Source organism: Centropristis striata, chromosome 6 (genome assembly GCF_030273125.1).
Source record: "Centropristis striata isolate RG_2023a ecotype Rhode Island chromosome 6, C.striata_1.0, whole genome shotgun sequence".
In the NCBI taxonomy this organism is placed as follows: domain Eukaryota; kingdom Metazoa; phylum Chordata; class Actinopteri; order Perciformes; family Serranidae; genus Centropristis; species Centropristis striata.
In genome coordinates, this window is record NC_081522.1 from 34,791,574 (window position 1) to 34,809,062 (window position 17,489).

General features: G+C 37.4%; 1 protein-coding gene and 1 long non-coding RNA gene across 3 annotated transcripts in view; one reads left to right on the forward strand and one right to left on the reverse strand.

The window, feature by feature from the left end:
• Nucleotides 1-3,405, forward strand: part of swap70b (switching B cell complex subunit SWAP70b) — a 46,563-nt gene extending 43,158 nt beyond the window's left edge. The window contains exon 12 of the mRNA XM_059335929.1: nt 1,862-3,405. Within this exon, the coding sequence (XP_059191912.1) occupies nt 1,862-1,980 (119 nt within the window). The 3' untranslated portion in view covers nt 1,981-3,405. The remainder of the gene's footprint in view (nt 1-1,861) is intronic.
• LOC131973838 (uncharacterized) overlaps nt 1,424-17,489 on the reverse strand; it is a 62,317-nt gene continuing 46,251 nt past the window's right edge. The window contains exons 2-3 of one of the 2 annotated variants that reach the window (XR_009394592.1): nt 8,572-8,650; nt 1,424-1,926 (exon numbers count right to left, since the gene is read on the reverse strand). This is a non-coding gene — a long non-coding RNA (uncharacterized LOC131973838). The remainder of the gene's footprint in view (nt 1,927-8,571; nt 8,651-17,489) is intronic. The other variant, XR_009394593.1, reaches the window with a different exon arrangement.

Below are 17,489 nucleotides of genomic sequence, written 5' to 3' on the forward strand. Positions count from 1 at the left end.
CAGGAACTCTATTCTGCAATCAGAACTTAACAAAAGATAAAACAACTAAATGTCCCGAACTATCCCTTTAAAGTGTTACTATAAAAAGGTGATTGTATTGTTATTTTGTGACCCACATTTAGTCTTTCCTGAGCACCAAATACACATCTGCTTGAATCATTTTGTCCCCAAAGCTGCAAACTCCTGCTACGAATAAATGTAATCGCGTCTTAATCCGACTTATTTCCCAACAGAGTTCATTAGTGAAATTAGTATTGACAACTTGGCCCTTTTTAAACGGGGGATTATCTTGTCATTCTCTCTCAGTCTGCTCCCTCAAAGCAGGCTACAGCCAAATAAAAATGTCAAGGGACAAAACAAAACAATGAGATATCTGAATTCCACGGATACTTTTGGCTGCAGGCTTCACATTAAGAATGTTGTTTACTACAAAGTACAACGACGACTCTAATAGACAAAAATATCCACATCAGTCTGAAGTGTTTTGGTCAAAGAAAGTTTAAGATTTTGAAATAGCTGCAGACTTTAAAGAGTTCATCTGACCGGAGTAAAATCATGCTCTGCTTAAGATAAAACATACATGCAAAGTAACAAAGTATAAATTATTTATCAGTGTCCATTTTTGTTCCTCAGCCACATTTGTATGTTAACATTTGGTTTAATGATTACATGTCTGACCTATTTATAGCAATGAGAATTATTAGGGAAATTATCTGCCATTAAAATAGAATGACTGATATGTAGCACAAAACGTTTGCATGTCTGCATCATACTTGGATCTTCTCCAAAATTAAATGGATGGGTGAAGCACTGGCCAAAGAAGAACACAAGTTTTATGGTTATTGGGCCAACAGTTCACCACAGGGACCTATCGTAGTAAAAAGCAGTGTTTCCCACAGGGAGTCAGTATGAGAGTCTAGGAGGGTCCGGGTCCATGCTATTATTCCATATTATTTTATTCTTCATAGTATTTGATTTTATATGCCTCTCACATGACTTTATTACCTCTTGTATGGAGTTTAGAGACTGCCATGCACCTAAACTGGGGTGCACTTTGAGATCTAAATGAGAGCAAACACCTCACATAACATTTTTCACAGTCTACCGTATTATAGAATCTTTATTGTTATCCTACTGTGACATTTTTAATTGCTGTCAACATGCTTTCCACTAAGACATGGAGCAGCCAGCCAGTGTGGAAAAAGATAATTTGTTTTTAATAAAAGCCCAAATTTGGTGCCTCTCACACATTCTAATGCCGCTATTCCATCATATACACTGATCTTAATGATTGCATATTTTAAGAATTTTTTTTAAAAGGAGAATAAGTGTTCTATTATGTTTTGTTTAAGGCATCTTATTTTGACAGTCTTCTTGTAAATTCTGTGGCGGATTCTGTTAACACACTGCGCTCTTATTTTGAAAGCTTGATGCGTTTAGCGACAGGAAGTTATTCAAAACAGTTAGTCACAATTCAGTGTGATTAAAAAACTTTAATTGTTTGCTAAAGGTGAGGTGGGTCAGGGTTTTGACTGACTGACAGGTGACAGACACTCTGCTGAGCAATGACAACACAACACCAAATAACTTTATATAATGAATCATGTAAAAATACGACGTTCTGCCTGGCGGGACAGATTAGAGTCTGGCGGGCGGCCAGAGTTTTATTTATACATCCTGAAAAGGATATATAAATAAAATTATTTATATATACTGAAAAGGATATATAAATAAAATCGACAAAAGGAAGGGAAAAAACTCTGCGGAGTTCAAAAGAAAAACTCAACAGGGCTACTGTTGCTCTTCACAATGTGTTTTCATTCATTTAAATGTTCCTACCTCTGTGGTTTTCCCCCTGCAGGTTCAAAGGGACAGCAGATGATCACTAACTGGGGCCCGGCAGCTTTCTCCAACGCAGAGCTCAGTCTGAGGGAGAAGAAGTGGCAGGAGATGAAGAACCAGACGACCCAGGCCCAGTAGAGCCCCTAACCCTCAGACCTGAACCCTATAACAGTCTACAACCCAAGGAGAGGGCTGCTGGGATCCACTTCCTGTGACACAACATATCTAAGTAGTGACTGGAAGAAGTTCTCTGCTAACTGGAGTCCAAGTTCAAGATCAACCAGGATAATATACGGCATTTTATAAGTAAGAGGCATTAAGTAATCCATTCATGACTTATGTGAACCAGAACTGGTATACTTTCTGAGTTATACCACTAAAGGTGCAGCACAGTTGTATTTTCACAGTTTGAGGATAAAGGTCACTAATTCTAGCAGGGATCCAACAGAATACTAAGTACAGCAGTTATAACGCCAGTAAAAGAGCTGGAATCATAAAAGTTTTGTTGTTAAATGTATTGATGTCAGTCGCTTGGTCCCTTGGGCCTTTAATATAAATCTTTAACCCCCTAATATGTTACAACTACCACACATACAGTATATAACAGTCATTTTGGTAAAAAAAGTCTAGTTAATCCACATTTACCAGGTTCTAGCTGCCAAAATGACGCATCAATCCCAGCCAGGGCAGGGCTTAGTTGCAAACAGTGGAAACAAGTTTTAACATATAAAATATTACAATTGATTTTTCACCTGTCGTGATGTTTCATGGTGATTTTCAAGGTGCTCATGTGACCTCTGACATGTTATCTCAATGAAAAATTGTCTCTCTGGGTTCCCATAAGTCTCCTCTTTACACACATGGCTGACTCCCAATTCAGATCTAAGATTTTTTTTCTTATTTGACCAAACAATTCTTGATTTAATTAAATTTTGTGAGCACAAAATGCAGTTAAATCGCAATATATTGTATCGCAAAATGCTTAAGATCGAGATAATATCGTATCATGAGTCAAGTATCGGGATAATATCATATCATGGGGCCTCTGGTGATTCTCACCTCTAATATTTAGGTAACATGTTGGTGCATTTAATCTTGTGTGCACATATGTTACTAAAAATAACGACCATATTTTCAATTTTCAGCAAACAAAAGCTGATGCCTTGTCGCAACAACTTGTTGATCCCAGCTAGCATGACAGAATGAAAGTATCGTAACCAGACAAATTTTGAAAGACGAGTCTATTCACTTAAGACCATTCAGGCTTCCGTAGGAAAATGGTCTGCTCGCTACTGAAGCTATCAAGTTTCTTTTAAATAGCATTGGAAGTGCTCTGTGGAAGGGTTGCAGCGGTATACTGGTTTCATGATATACTTGGTATGAATCATTATTCAATGGAAATTTGCTGATCTACACTAAAAATGGACGATCATCCTCGTCTTATTTACTTTTTCCACATACAATCATGGAAAAAATGATTAGACCACCCTTGTTTTCTCCTTGCTTTCTTGTTCATTTTAATACCTGGTACAACTAAAGATACATTTGTTTGGACAAATATAAGAACAACGAAAATAGCTCATAAGAGTTTAATTTCAGAGCCATTTTCCATGGTTTTCTTGATAATAACCAAAATCATTGTCAAGAAAACCATGGAAAATGTCTAGATATCAGCTCTGAAATTAAACTATTATGAGCTATTTTTGTTGTTATCATTATATTTGTCCAAACAAATGTACCTTTAGTTGTACCAGGCATTAAAATCAACAAGAAATTGAAGAAAACAATGGTCTAATAATTTTTTTCATGACTGTATATCCATTTAAAAAATGGTTTGCAGTTCCAATTACAATAAAGCATCTGTTCAACATTGTAAACCCTTCTGCTTTCACTCCTTCAAAGGTAACTGAAACTGATAATTATAACTGTGGAACACAGTATACCATGAAACCCTGACATGTTCTGTTATGGTTATTGCACTGTGAATATCTGATACCGCTGCAGCCTTACTACACAGACTATTAACAGTGGACAATGTCAATTATAATTATTATTATTACTAACAAACTACCCATACTTTGTTGATTTGTATCTATGAAATGCACTACTTTAAACCTGAGTCTGACCTGTCCAACGTAGATCGACTGAGCGTGTTTTAGGTTCACGTTGTTGTAAAATTAAGAGATGTTGAACCACATCTATCAAGTTGTAATATCTTTAAAAAAGGACGAGCTACCGTTTTCTTCTTAACCCTCTGGGTCTTGAAAATATATGGGTTTTTGTAAATATTTTAACAATGGTTTCTGTTTTCCTAACTACAGTTGCGCTGCATGAGGCAGCATCGACCGTGATGTTTAACAAAGTTGTCTTCTAAACAAAAAACAGCCTGGAATGAAACACCATGTACGCCTCACTAAACATTATTTCATTATGATGAAAGTGCTCGTTTTTTCTTCCAGTTTGTCCGACCTAGATTTATATCTGTCTAAAAGAACTGGCTCTTAAACATTTCCTGCTTGTAAATACTGTCAGAAATAGGGCGTTTAGCCAAAGTCTCACTCCGAACAAGAATGCTAACAGAACATTTGTACTGTGTTGTTGTACTGTAACCATCAGTGCCTTTGATACCGTCATGAGTGAACATTGTGATTTCCATTTTATGTTTTTATATATATGTAAAAAGCTGAAGACTGAACTATGTAATAAAACACCTGGAATAACTGGATGCATGTATTTTGTCTTTGAATAAATGCATTAATTTAAAACAGGGGTCTCAAAGTCAAATTACCTGGGGGCCGCTGGAGGCAGTATCAAAATGACCAAAAAAAAGACACAAAATTACAAAAAAAAAGACAGAAAATGACAGAAAAAAAACTAAATTACTTAAAAAAGACAAAATGATAAAAAAGACAATTACCAAAAAAAGACACAAAATGACCAAAAAAGACACAAAATTACTGAAAAAACACTAAATTACCAAAAGAAGACACAAAATTACGAAAAAGACACAATTACCAAAAAAAGACAGAATTACCAAAAAAAGACACAAAATGATTTAAAAAAGACACAAAATGACGGAAAAAAAACAAAGTTACTTAAAAAGACAAAATGATCGCAAAAAGACACAAAATTATTTTAAAAAAATACACAAAATTAATAAAAAATACACAAAATTAATAAAAAAAAGACACAAAATTATTTTAAAAAGTAATAAAAGGGACCTTCCACACACAACACGGTAAAGTCCCATTCATATAAAACTCATATTAAACTTTCATATCAAGGTGAGGGCCACAAAATATCGTCACGAGGGCTGCAATTGGCCCGCGGGTTTGAGACCCATGATTTAAAACATGACACAAACATACAGCATTAACCTCGTATGCTCACCAGAGGGCGCTAGAGTGCCACTAACACCACGGCACTACAGAAAGCATGGAGACACGTTCAGCATGTCAACAGATGCTGGAGGAGCCAAACTTACTGTCAAAATAATAAATGTGTTAACTGCAACTCATCTGGGGACAGAAGTGTCCCCTGATGGTGTCTTCATTTCCATGACTTCACTGTCTACACCTTCCAATTTTCCAAAATAAAGCTGACAATCACGTCTTCTGTCGGGGTCTGCACGGTTCAGACAACATCATCAGGATTATGTCCTGTTCTATGATTGTAATCCTGTTATTGTATTGTCTGGTTGATAAGGGACAACTTAAAAGTAATTTGAGATCTGGGACATGAAGAGAAGTTTAATAAAGACAGAGAGAGTATAAAACATTCCTGCTGATCTCAGTGTGTCAATCATTGTGTAAAATAGAGCTGCAACAATTGTTCGATTAATCGAACAATAATCGATTATTAAATCAATCGCCAACTATTTTGATAATCGAATAATTGGTTTGAGCAGCAGTTTTTTAAAGCCAAAAGTCCAAATTCTCTGATTTCAGCTTCTTCAATGTGAATATTTCTAGTTTATTTGACAATAAACTGAATATCTCTTTGTGGTTTGGGAAACACTGATTGGTATTTTTCAACTTTTTATTGACCAAACAACTAATCGATTAATCGTTTAAATAATCGACAGATTAATCGATAATGAAAATAATCAATAGTTGCAGCCCTAGTATAAAACCTTTAATTATAAATCAAAGACACTCAGTTCAATCATACTGTGATGATTACGGTTGGTGGAGTTTTTTTTAACCAATTATTTTCACTATCAATTAATCTGCCAATTATTTTCTTGATTATATTATTAATCACTTGGTCTACAAAATGTCTGAAAATAGTGGAAGGTCCAAGGTGTTGTCTCTTAATGTCTTTTTGTCAGTACAAAACCCAAAACTATTCATTTTAATATTGTATAAAATAGGGGAAAGCAGGAAATCTCGATTTTTAAGATGCTGAAAACAGCATTTTCTGCCATTTTTTTGCCCTACAAATAATTTTTCAATTATCAAAATAGTTGGAAAAACTTTTTTTTTTGATCGACTAATCGACGTGTCATCTAATCATTCTAGCTGATGCAATACTAGAGTTTCTGTACCAAAATTATATATTTTCCATACTTTATTGAAAAATGGCAAAATTCTGAAATGCTAAATTATTGCATACAAGAACTTCCCCTAAATAAATTATATTTAAAACCAACAGAAAGGATTAGTCAGTGAATCGATTAGATGTCACAAAAACTACTATCAACAACTATTTTCTATTTTCTATAATTGACTAATTGCTTAGATAATTGACAAAAAGTGACAACTAAATATATGAGGATTTGAATGTCTTTGGATTCTTGTTCTGGTCTTCTATGAAGACATCAAAATGGTCTCTGAGAAAACTGAAATTTTATTTTATTTATTTTTTCATTTAATTATGTAGACAATTATGATTTTTTTTTTTAAAGTTAAGATTATTCAATAATCAAAATAACTGCAGCTAGGGCTGGGCCATAGTGGAAAAAATCTCAACTTATTTTAGTATCAATATTGCAGTGATATTGTAGGGTTGACTATCGGTGCTTTAAAAAATATTTACACTAAATAATACATAGTAATGTGGACATAATGTGGGAAAAGCAATAATTAAACAATTAAAACAGTCCGGTAAGTATAAGAAACTACATAATGTTGTACAATATGTTTACAGTGCAGTAACTTAACATATTTTGAGCTCAAATGCATGCACACTGCAAAAAAAGAGGTGTCTAAAAACAAGATAAAAACACTAAATCTGAGGGAAATTATCTTGCTGCATGGACAGATAATTTCACTTGACAAGATTTCTTAAATTAAGATTGTTAAATCGAGAAATAAGCATGTTGAACACTTAAAATAAGAAATTAACTCTTAAAACAAGATAAATTATCTAACACTTCTAAATCTAAGTTTTGTTTTATCTTAAGAACCAAATAATTTGCAGTGTATAACTTTATAAATAGGAATACAAAAGGTTTGAAGCAAATAAAAAATAACCACTGACTGTGATTTCTTTTCTTTTTTTCAGTGCAAGAACAGCAGACCAACATTAATTGCAAGAAGTAATTTTGTGCATTTTTACACTGCACTTTTAAGATTTCATGCTCAAATGCATGTAGTTGTACTGAGGGCCACTTCAAGTGAGGGTGCGGGCCGTATGTGGCCCCCGGGCCTCCAGTTGCCCATCCCTGACTTAAACAGTTTCAATAAAACTACTTGTGACATGTCATATTTGGCTTTCAACACTTGCTTACTTTGCGATAAAAATATCAGGATATATATCGTATATTGATATTCAGCCTAAATATATGGGGATATGACTTTCGGTCCGTATCGCCCAGCCCTAACTGAAGGATTAATCAAAGATCCGACTGTCACACACTTTGTTACTGTCGTCAGTCTGCAGGTCAGGAACTTTTCCATCCCGTCAGCCAGCGTGACAACCGGCGTCTAATCCTGACAAGGTTCAATATGCATAAATGTCTGAAACTGCCAGAATAGAAAAACAGTATCTAAGTGTTATGCAAAACAGACCAACTTGTAAAATCTGCACTTGTAGATCAGCTCCAGCCCCCCCTCGACTGATCCCCAACTAAGTTAATTCACTCCATCCTCCCTCCGTATCGTGCAACAGTCGTTAATTTGAGTGAGACGGGACAGACCAAACAAACACACACAAAATACGTTCCCAAAAATCTGCGCTCCAGATGCGCTCGGCACATACCACAGCTGCACTAACATTGCTTTGTGCAACAAGATGGGCTGTCATTAACGCCAAGTGCTGCGCCGGATGCGCTCAGTCAAACTCACCCCCCCTCCAAAAACCCCCCCATCACCCCCAGCAGCGTCTGTATCCCATCATTCCTCTCTCTTTTAAACATCCTCACACTCATCAGCCTGAGGTTATGAGGCTTGTGGCACGCGTGCTGCATTCCTGGGAGGTGATGCGAAACAGAAATGCATTAAATTCCCGATCTGGAATCCATCGCAGGGGGTGCATGTGTGTGTGTAAAATGTGATGGAAAATAAGGCGAGGTTAAGGGGTCTCACTGCCCCCTCGAGTACCAGAGCATCTGAGATACAAAGAGTCCGAAGACGTCTGAGGAATTCAAAATATATAGGGTTCGAAAGTTTTAGGAATTCTGGGTATTTACAGCGAACAGGGTTCTCTGGAGCCCCGGGGCCTGTAGAGGTTTACGGAGCAGAGGACTACTCTTGGGACAGTAAAATAAAACGCCTGCAGAACATTTACCTTCCTTCACAGTATCGCATATGACAATTCATGGACCCCAGGGGTGTGATCCGGGCCTATTAAGAGTTCAGGGAAGCATCTGGAGAGAGAGAAGACAAAAATAGCATATCACTGCATCTTCACATTATAGATCTCTACGGAAGATTAAAAGGTCCCCGGAGGATTCCTGAGAGGGTCAACGACGCAAACAGATGTCCTCCTCCTCCTCATAAAAATGAAAAACACCGAAAGTGAGTCCAGAGAGCGAGAAATTAACAGCAGCATTCCACTTCACACCAACAGCCACGACCTTTACTGTAAAGGAGCCGCTGGTGGAGTTCCAGCTTCAACCTTACTTCACCTGCGTGTCGTCCCCGCTCGTCCGTCAGCACATGTTTCTCCGCAATCGCCCTCCTGACATTTCACAACAACACATTAGAGCTGGATTTGTGTAATGTGGGACTCGCACCAATGACTGAAGGTTTCAGTTTAGAGATTTCGTGAGGTTCAAGGGTGCAAGGAGACGGAATTTGGGACAAAAGGATCTGGCTCCAATCAGCGCATCTGACTGAGGTTGACTCTGCACCCACAGGAAGGCCGAGCCCGAGGCCACAGCGGGGAAATCAAACCCATCTTTCTCAATTGTTCATTCCAGATATAAATATCTTTTGACAATGCAAAGAGCCGAGCTAAAGGTGAGCCGTGTGCCACTCTGGCCTCCAGTTTGTATTTTTACCCTCGTGGGTCAGAGGTTACTGTGGATATGTGTAAGTGCACATGCACATACACACTTACCGACTGTAAATTACATGCAAATGCACACACACGTGAATATATACACCTGCAAGCATGCACAGTGTCCTCACCTGGGTGCATAAATGCCTACAGTTAAATGTATGAATGCTGCACCTAAAAACACATAAATGAAGCAACTTAAACCTATACTTAAATGTGCTACAGATGCACGGACAATCATTTTTTTAATTCAGCCTGAAATGAACTGTAATAAGGCGGCAGTGAGGTTGTCTACTACATCTGTGAGGAATGCTTTACGTGACAAGATAGAAAGACTTCAAAAGTCAATGTCTCATCCTCTTCCTCCCCCATGAACACAGAAGAATGTGTGGCAAGGCGCAAATATAAAACACAAGTGTTTCTGTGAAAAAAAAAAAAAAAAAAATCTCTGCAACCCCCATGGACTGTTCTGCACTCCTGCCAGCACATGAAGTTATTTCTTTTTCAGTGGAAACCGTCTGACTTATCATGACTGAGCCAAGTCTGCAGCTGGCCCCCGACCAGAGCATTGTTTACCAGCATCCTATTTAATTGCACAGAGTATATGAAATCATGCTAAAAATACTCAGAGCGCAGCAGGCTGGAGAGGAAGCGAGCGAGCGAGTCAGCAGAGCTCTTCTTTACCGGGTGAAAGGCCGAGCGCTTGATGAGCCGATGCAGAGGGTAGAATTACCTGCACGCTCCTGTATCATCATCCCTTCCCTAAATACACACCCTTTCTCTCCCTGCGGGGAAAAGTGTGTCATCAAGGTGAAACTGAAGCTGCCATTTATGACCACAGAGCAACACGAACTGCTTTGTTTCTCCTGTCAGAAAAAAGAGATATGACTCTCTCGTACAGATATGACGCACCTGATCTTAAATTCAGTGAAGACACCGACCTGGAGCTTCGCCATTCCCTCCACCTCGTAAATTACTCCCTTATTGACTTTGCCAAAGCGCCAGAACTTATCTTGAACATCCTTCTGAAGTAATGACACTCAAATTTAATAATAGGGATGTCTACAAAATTGGCATGTGATAATGTCCACAGTGAAACATCATGATGGACGATGATATCGTTAGTGATAAACAGAAAATAGTACATTAAATAGACGGTAAAAATAAGTTTGTTCTTAAATAATTTATCAATTATCTTCACCTTTAGATACAGTCATGGAAAAAATTATTAGACCATTGTTTTCTTCGATATGTTGCACATTTGTTTGGACTAATATAATGATAACGACAAGAATAGCTCGTAAAAGTTTAATTTACGAGCTGATATCTAGACATTTTCTGAAGCATGTGCTCAGTTCAGGGCCCTCCCCAGACCGACAGGGATGAGGTAGCGCCCAGGATCAAGATAGATAGGACAAAACTGGGTGATAAAAATGGGTTACAAAAATTGTGGGATAAAAATATGAATAAAAAAAAAAAAGAAAACCATGGAAAATGTTCATTGTATCATTATATTTGTCCAAACAAATGCACCTTTAGTTGTAAGCAAGGAGAAAACAAGGGTGGACTAACAATTTTTTCCAAGACTGTATGTTCGATATGTTTAGTTGCACTTGTGCAATCAGTTTGTGCATTAAATATGCATTAAATAAATCTGAATCGTAACTTTTTTATAATAAATGCCACTGCAAACAGTTAGGTGTGGATGGAGGGTGGAGCTTTTAAAACACAATGTTGGACGATGCCATCATCCATTGCAGTGGCTGACAGTAATCACAATTTTAGTAGGTACATTTTTTGTAATGAGACCCAACAACTGACAATGTAAAAGCCTGTCTGGATTAGCCTGCTTTTTGTTATCCAATCACAGAACGGGGAGGGACGGCAAGACGATGACGCGTACTATTGGACAGACGGAAGCTTGTAGTTTGCTTACGGATCAAACATGGCTGCAGCAGACGTGAAGCTCTCTTTCAATCTAACGGTAGACCGTGTTCTAGATAGCTTAGAGCCAAAGTTTATTTTAAAAGAAGAACTTTTGACTTTACACTCCTTTATCACCACCAAAAAGGATGTTTTAGCCAACAGGATTTGGTGAAAGCCTAATCTACCAACTAGCCCCGTTAGTGGCTAAACTACATATGTCATCTGGTATAACTGATACGACTGGCTAAGAGCTATGTACAGATTATGATAGACATTCGTAGCGGCCAATAAACGGCTCTGGAGGATCGTAAACCACACCTCCTCTACAGAAAAATGAATAGGTGGTCTCCAGACTATATCTCATTTGTGATATAGTCTGGCGTTAGCCAGGCTATGTCTGGATAAGGGTTGGGCGATGTCTACCGGGTTGGCATTACATGATATCCACAGTGAGACATCCCCACGGACAATGATTGTTGGTGGGGGTTGTCTTATAGGCTGCGACAAAAAAGGTACTATACCTTTAATTGATCAAACTGTGAATTCTAAATGGATGTTAATATTTAATATCCAGACATCTTGGGGTTTTTTTTTATCATTGATTAAAGAAAAGCAAAATTATTTTCTTGTACTTTTATGTTTACTTTGCATTTGAAACAAAAAGTAATTTTAAAAATTTTGATTCATCAGTGGTGCTAAGATTGATTTCTCTTTTTTTTCAAGCACAGAAAGAATGCCATTAGCGCTTAAATTGGGCCAGTATAAAGACTTTTAATCCTGTTTGATAAGGAGCCAAAGATCAAACTGGAATACTGAATGTTACCACTAGGTGTCACTTGATTCAGCAGCTCCAGTCCAGACCTCTAAGCTGGTTTGCCAACTGACAATGAGCAGAAGAATCTCATCTTTTGTCCGAAATGTTTCCATATTGGCAGTTTAATTTTCCTCTGGGAGTAACACATTTCAAACACGGCACACGTCTGAATCAAATGCTATCAGATTGAACAAAACGTTACAGCACCACAAGGTTGAATATGGACAAAAAGCAATTACATGCATGTCTTATTGCTTTATTTAGACCATTTTATGTACAAAGAACAAAAAAATCTGTTTAATCAACCACAGAGTACTGTGAATGGGCCAATTTTAAGTTGCTAAGATTGTTTTCATGTGGGGGAATTTATAATGTGTGATTTTCTGTCAAGGCGCAAACTGGCCACCAGGGAAACACAATTAAACAACCACAATAAAAATCAGACCAGCACTGCCTTTCTTAATTTTCATTCATGCAAATAGTCAATGACCTAATCAGTCAATTAGGTTTGCCTGGATCTTCTGGTCCACGTACTGTAAATCACAAACCGAATGAGGTAACAGGAATTACGCATAACTATATAGAAACAGCCAATCTTCTCGCTGATGGTTTTCTTTGCATATTTAGCCCATTTCAAGGCATCGGTCTTAAATTTAGACCATTTTATAAACAGTTATATACTCCATGTAGCAGGTTTAATTTGAAAGTGATAAAACATGACTTAGCCATAAAGTCCTAATGAGGACAATGTGACAGTAATCCTTTGGCTCATAAAAAACTGGAGATAAACTCCCAAATTCTAATGAAGTGTTATACAATCATTTAGCTCACACGAGTGCCAGAGTCGCATTTCAAAAGGTCTGAATCACTCAGCAGGAAGACAGTGATGAGTGATGGCCAGCAATACTCGCCAGATTTAGTTTTTTGATCCATTATCAACGCAACATCGGGTGATTGTGGCCTTTCGGCATGCGATGCCTTCGTGACAGCAGATGACTCATGGCAGCAGAATGCGATTGAGCAGCAGACATCACTTGCAATTACATTGTTAACTTCACAAGGATAACTATAGTAAACATGCTATTTTCGAAACACGTTTATGGGCCACTTGAGGGACATCCATCTGTTGGAATTGGAGAAGACTAGGTGGAATAAAGCCCCAAAACATCTTGGAAATGTGATCTACATTTGCTCTGCTTGTTGCCTTAGTACAAAAATAAAATGGATAAACAACTGTAGACACTGACCAATAAAGGGAAACTGTGTATTTGTTGGGTTTTATAGGTGAAGGAAAAGGAATGCATTGCTCTAGATAAACACATGTGGACATAGGGAGAAAAACTTTAAATCATGAGGAGTAAGAAGATAAATTGGGCAAGAAGGTCGCCAGCTAAAAACCCTAAATCAATAGATTTAAGTTGACTTTGTGAGGCCACAGTAGTATAAGACCGATGTATGTTGGTCTATATTAGACGCAGCAGTATCTATCAGTATCGGTATGTTGTCTGATATGCATTGATCTGTAACAAAATTATTTCTTTTTTATAACATACAGTCATGGAAAAAATATTAGACCATTGTTTTCCTCAATTTCTTGTTTATTTTAATGCCTCATACAACTAAAGGTACAGTTGTTTGGACAAATAAAATTACAAAAATAGCTCAAAGGAGTTTAATTTAAGAGCTGATATCTAGATATTTCCATGGTTTTCTTGATAATAACAAAAAACATTATTAAGAAAACCATGGAGAATGTCTAGATATCAGCTCTTAAATTAAACTCTTATGAGCTATTTTTGTTGTTATCATTATATTTGTCCAAACAAATTTTTGTAATAGTTGGCATTAAAATGAACAAGAAATTGAAGAAAACAATGGTGGTCTTGTAATTTTTTCCATGACTGTATAATGCAGAAAACGATGCCAAATTGTACTTTCCACTTAAAACGCATTTAATATGCTTTAAGAAAGTCATAGGCTTAAGAAGGCAGCAAGTACCTGCAAATTTGGCACACAATCCACATGGAATGATGATACATTCCAGTTAAAAAAAACTGATTATATCGGCCACCACATTGGTGGCGCAACATTGGTGGCCACATTGGTGGCGCCACCACTGTTGGTCATATTGGTCATGCCTTAGGTCAAAGTGACCTTGGTGTTTTTACGTTAAATTCCAAGTCCTGAGTCAGAGTCCAATTGGACATTTGTGCCAGCTGTAATGAAATCCCACCAAGGCTTTACTGATATATCGAATTCCCCAGAATGGGACGGACGTGAGGTCATTCACCTTGGCCTTTGACCACCAACATGCAATAAAATCATCCTTGAGTCCAACTGGACATTTAAGCCAGATGTAATGAAATCCCTTCCAGGCTTTCAGGAGATAGATTTGGTGGCCATTGGCCATTGGTGGCCACATTGGTGGCCACATTGGTGAAGCCACCAATGTTGGTCATATTGGTCATGCCTTAGGTCAAAGTGACCTTGGTGTTTTACACTAAATCCTAATCAGTTCATCACTGAGTCCAATTGTAACATTTGTGCCAGTTGTAATGAAATCCCACCAAGACTTTACTGATATATCGAAATCCCCAGAATGGGACGGACGTGAGGTCATTGACCTTGGCCTTTGACCACAAACATGCAATAAAATCATCCTTGAGGAGATAGATTTAGACGGAAATGACAGAATGGGATGGATGTGAAGTCTTACTGATCTTGACCTTTGGATGCCAACATACCAACATACATTGGCTGTTCATCCTTGAGTCTAATTGGACATTTAAGCCAGATGTAATGAAATCCCCTCCAGGCTTTCAGGAGATAGATTTAGACGGAAATGACAGAATGGGATGGACGTGAAGTCTTACTGATCTTGACCTTTGGCTGCCAACATACATTGGCTGTTCATCCTTGAGTCTAATTGGATGTTGGTGCCTAATGAGGAAATATAAAATTTCCATAAGACATTCTTGAGGACATGTTCACAAGATTGGGACAGAGGTAAAGAAAACCCGAAAACATAAAAATATAAGAAGCGAAATTCGAATAACTAATGCTGACTACCCAACGAAAACTGTGACTGCATCAAAGAAGATGTGAAACTCCAACACGTAGAGCTGCTCAGTGGTCACTGGAGAACTGTTTGTTCTGTGCAGCAGGTGTTAATCTATGCCACAGGGTGAGCGTGAAGCCAGGTGGTGCTGGAAAACAACTAATGCACTTAACATTTTCCGAATAAAATGTTCAATGGTTTCGTTCGAAGAATGGTTTTTAAAGCCAATTTGTTGCATAAACATGTTTTGCATGTCATTGATAGAGTGACTCACCCGGAGGTGTTTTGAAACCAAGTTAAAGCACTAAACCCTCACTGAAAACAGATTGTAGTAGAAGATTTCTATAAATATTTAAAGCAGTAAGCAGTAAGATATTTACTGGCCAACAGTACAAAATAAACTATATATCTGTTGGTGGTTGACAGTGTTGTTGATCAATATCAATGACTTCTTCGCCAGGTGCTGGGATTTTTATAGTTTAAAATCTATTTTCCATCCTGCACCCCACCCACTGGAATTCCACGCAGCTCCAAATCGATCCCTGACGTATTTGCACTTTTAATGCAATAAAAAAGAAGTGAGAAACCAATATCACCAGACACGACAGCTATAAAACACAAATATGTGTCAGCTGCAGGTGAAAAGTACATTTGGCATGTTTGATATAGATATATATTACTTTATTCTCCTCTTCTATTGAAGTAATTGGCAAGGTAAAGGTCTACAGTGTAGCCATTGTCCATGGTTTTCTTGATAATAACCAAAATCATTATCAAGAAAACCATGGAAAATGTCTAGATATCAGCTCTTAAATTAAACTCTTATGAGCTATTTTTGTTGTTATCATTATATTTGTCCAATGTTTAGTTGTACCAGGCATTAAAATGAAAAATAAAGTGAAGAAAATAAGGCTGGTGTAATATTTTTTTCCATAACTGTATATATTTAACATTGCAGTATAGGCCATGGAATTGGCAGAAGCCTACACTCTATGAATGTCCTTTGAGTAGGCTAATGTTATTGTGCTAACACTTTAAAAAAGGATGGTAAACATACCTGCTAAACCTCAACATAGCATTGTAATGATGAGTATGTTAACATGCATGGTACAAATGACCACCATCAACAAACTAAAGGCTGGTGAAATGTACAAAGAGCTCATAGTTTTGCATCACTCACCAGTCACAAAAACGGACAACAATGGTAATTCTACATCCCGTGAGCATCCTGCTATATTATTTGTTTTTTGTCATTTTAATTTCCCTTCACTTCTTGAAAATAAAGGCAATGGAAACACATGATGGTCAGAGACTTGTTAAATGCAACAATAATGGTAAAACTCTGACTGTTAAAAATTTGTAATTTTGTAATAATTGGTAAAATGCCATAGTCATTCATCACTTAACAGGTGGAGACAGTTTAAACCTGGGATGGGCAACTGGAGGCCCGAGGGCCGCATACGGCCCGCACCCTCACTTGAAGTGGCCCTCAGTACAACTACATGCATTTGAGCATGAAACATAAAAGTGCAGTGTAAAAATGCACAAAATTACTTCTTGCAATTAATGTTGCTCTGCTGTTCTTGCACTGAAAAAAAAAATCACAGTAAGTGGTTATTTCTTATTTGCTTCAAACCTTTTGTATTCCTATTTGTACTGTTATACACTATAAATTATTTGGTTCTTAAGATAAAACAAACGTAGATTTAGAAGTGTTAGATAATTTATCTAGAGTTAATTTCTTATTTTAAGTGTTCAATATGCTTATTTCTAGATTTAACAATCTTAATTCAAGACATGTTGTCAAGTGAAATTATCTGTCCATGCAGCAAGATCATTTCCCTCAGATTTAGTGTTTTTATCTTGCTTTTAGACACACCTTTTTTGCAGTGTGCATGCATTTGAGCATGAAATATGTTAAGTTACTGCACTGTAAACATATTTAAAATTGCAGTTTCATCATATCTGGTTAAGTGCATGGTCCTATATGTGGCCCTGTGGTAGTGTCCATGAAAAATTGTGGCCCCCTCCAGCATTTAAGTTGCCCATCCCTGGTTTAAACCAGCAAAATCAGATCAAATGATGAACAGTTGCATCTGTGTTGATTTCTGTGTAATTAATGTCTCATTGAGGAGCGGCACTATTGCAACACAGACGCCACTCTTTTGGGAAATATTGACATTGACTGGTTTTAACTGGGACATGTCAAAGCCTGTTGCAAAATGGTCATAATATCAGATTAACTAGGCTAACATCTGTGGCTTAACAATGTGTTGAGATTTCTGACCTTCAGAACTAACTATTGTTTTGGAACAAAATATCACCCCCATCTCCTTAGATATTCTGACACGCTCACATTTTTAACTGCTTGATAATGGAAAACTGTGATACGATGAGGCTACAAGC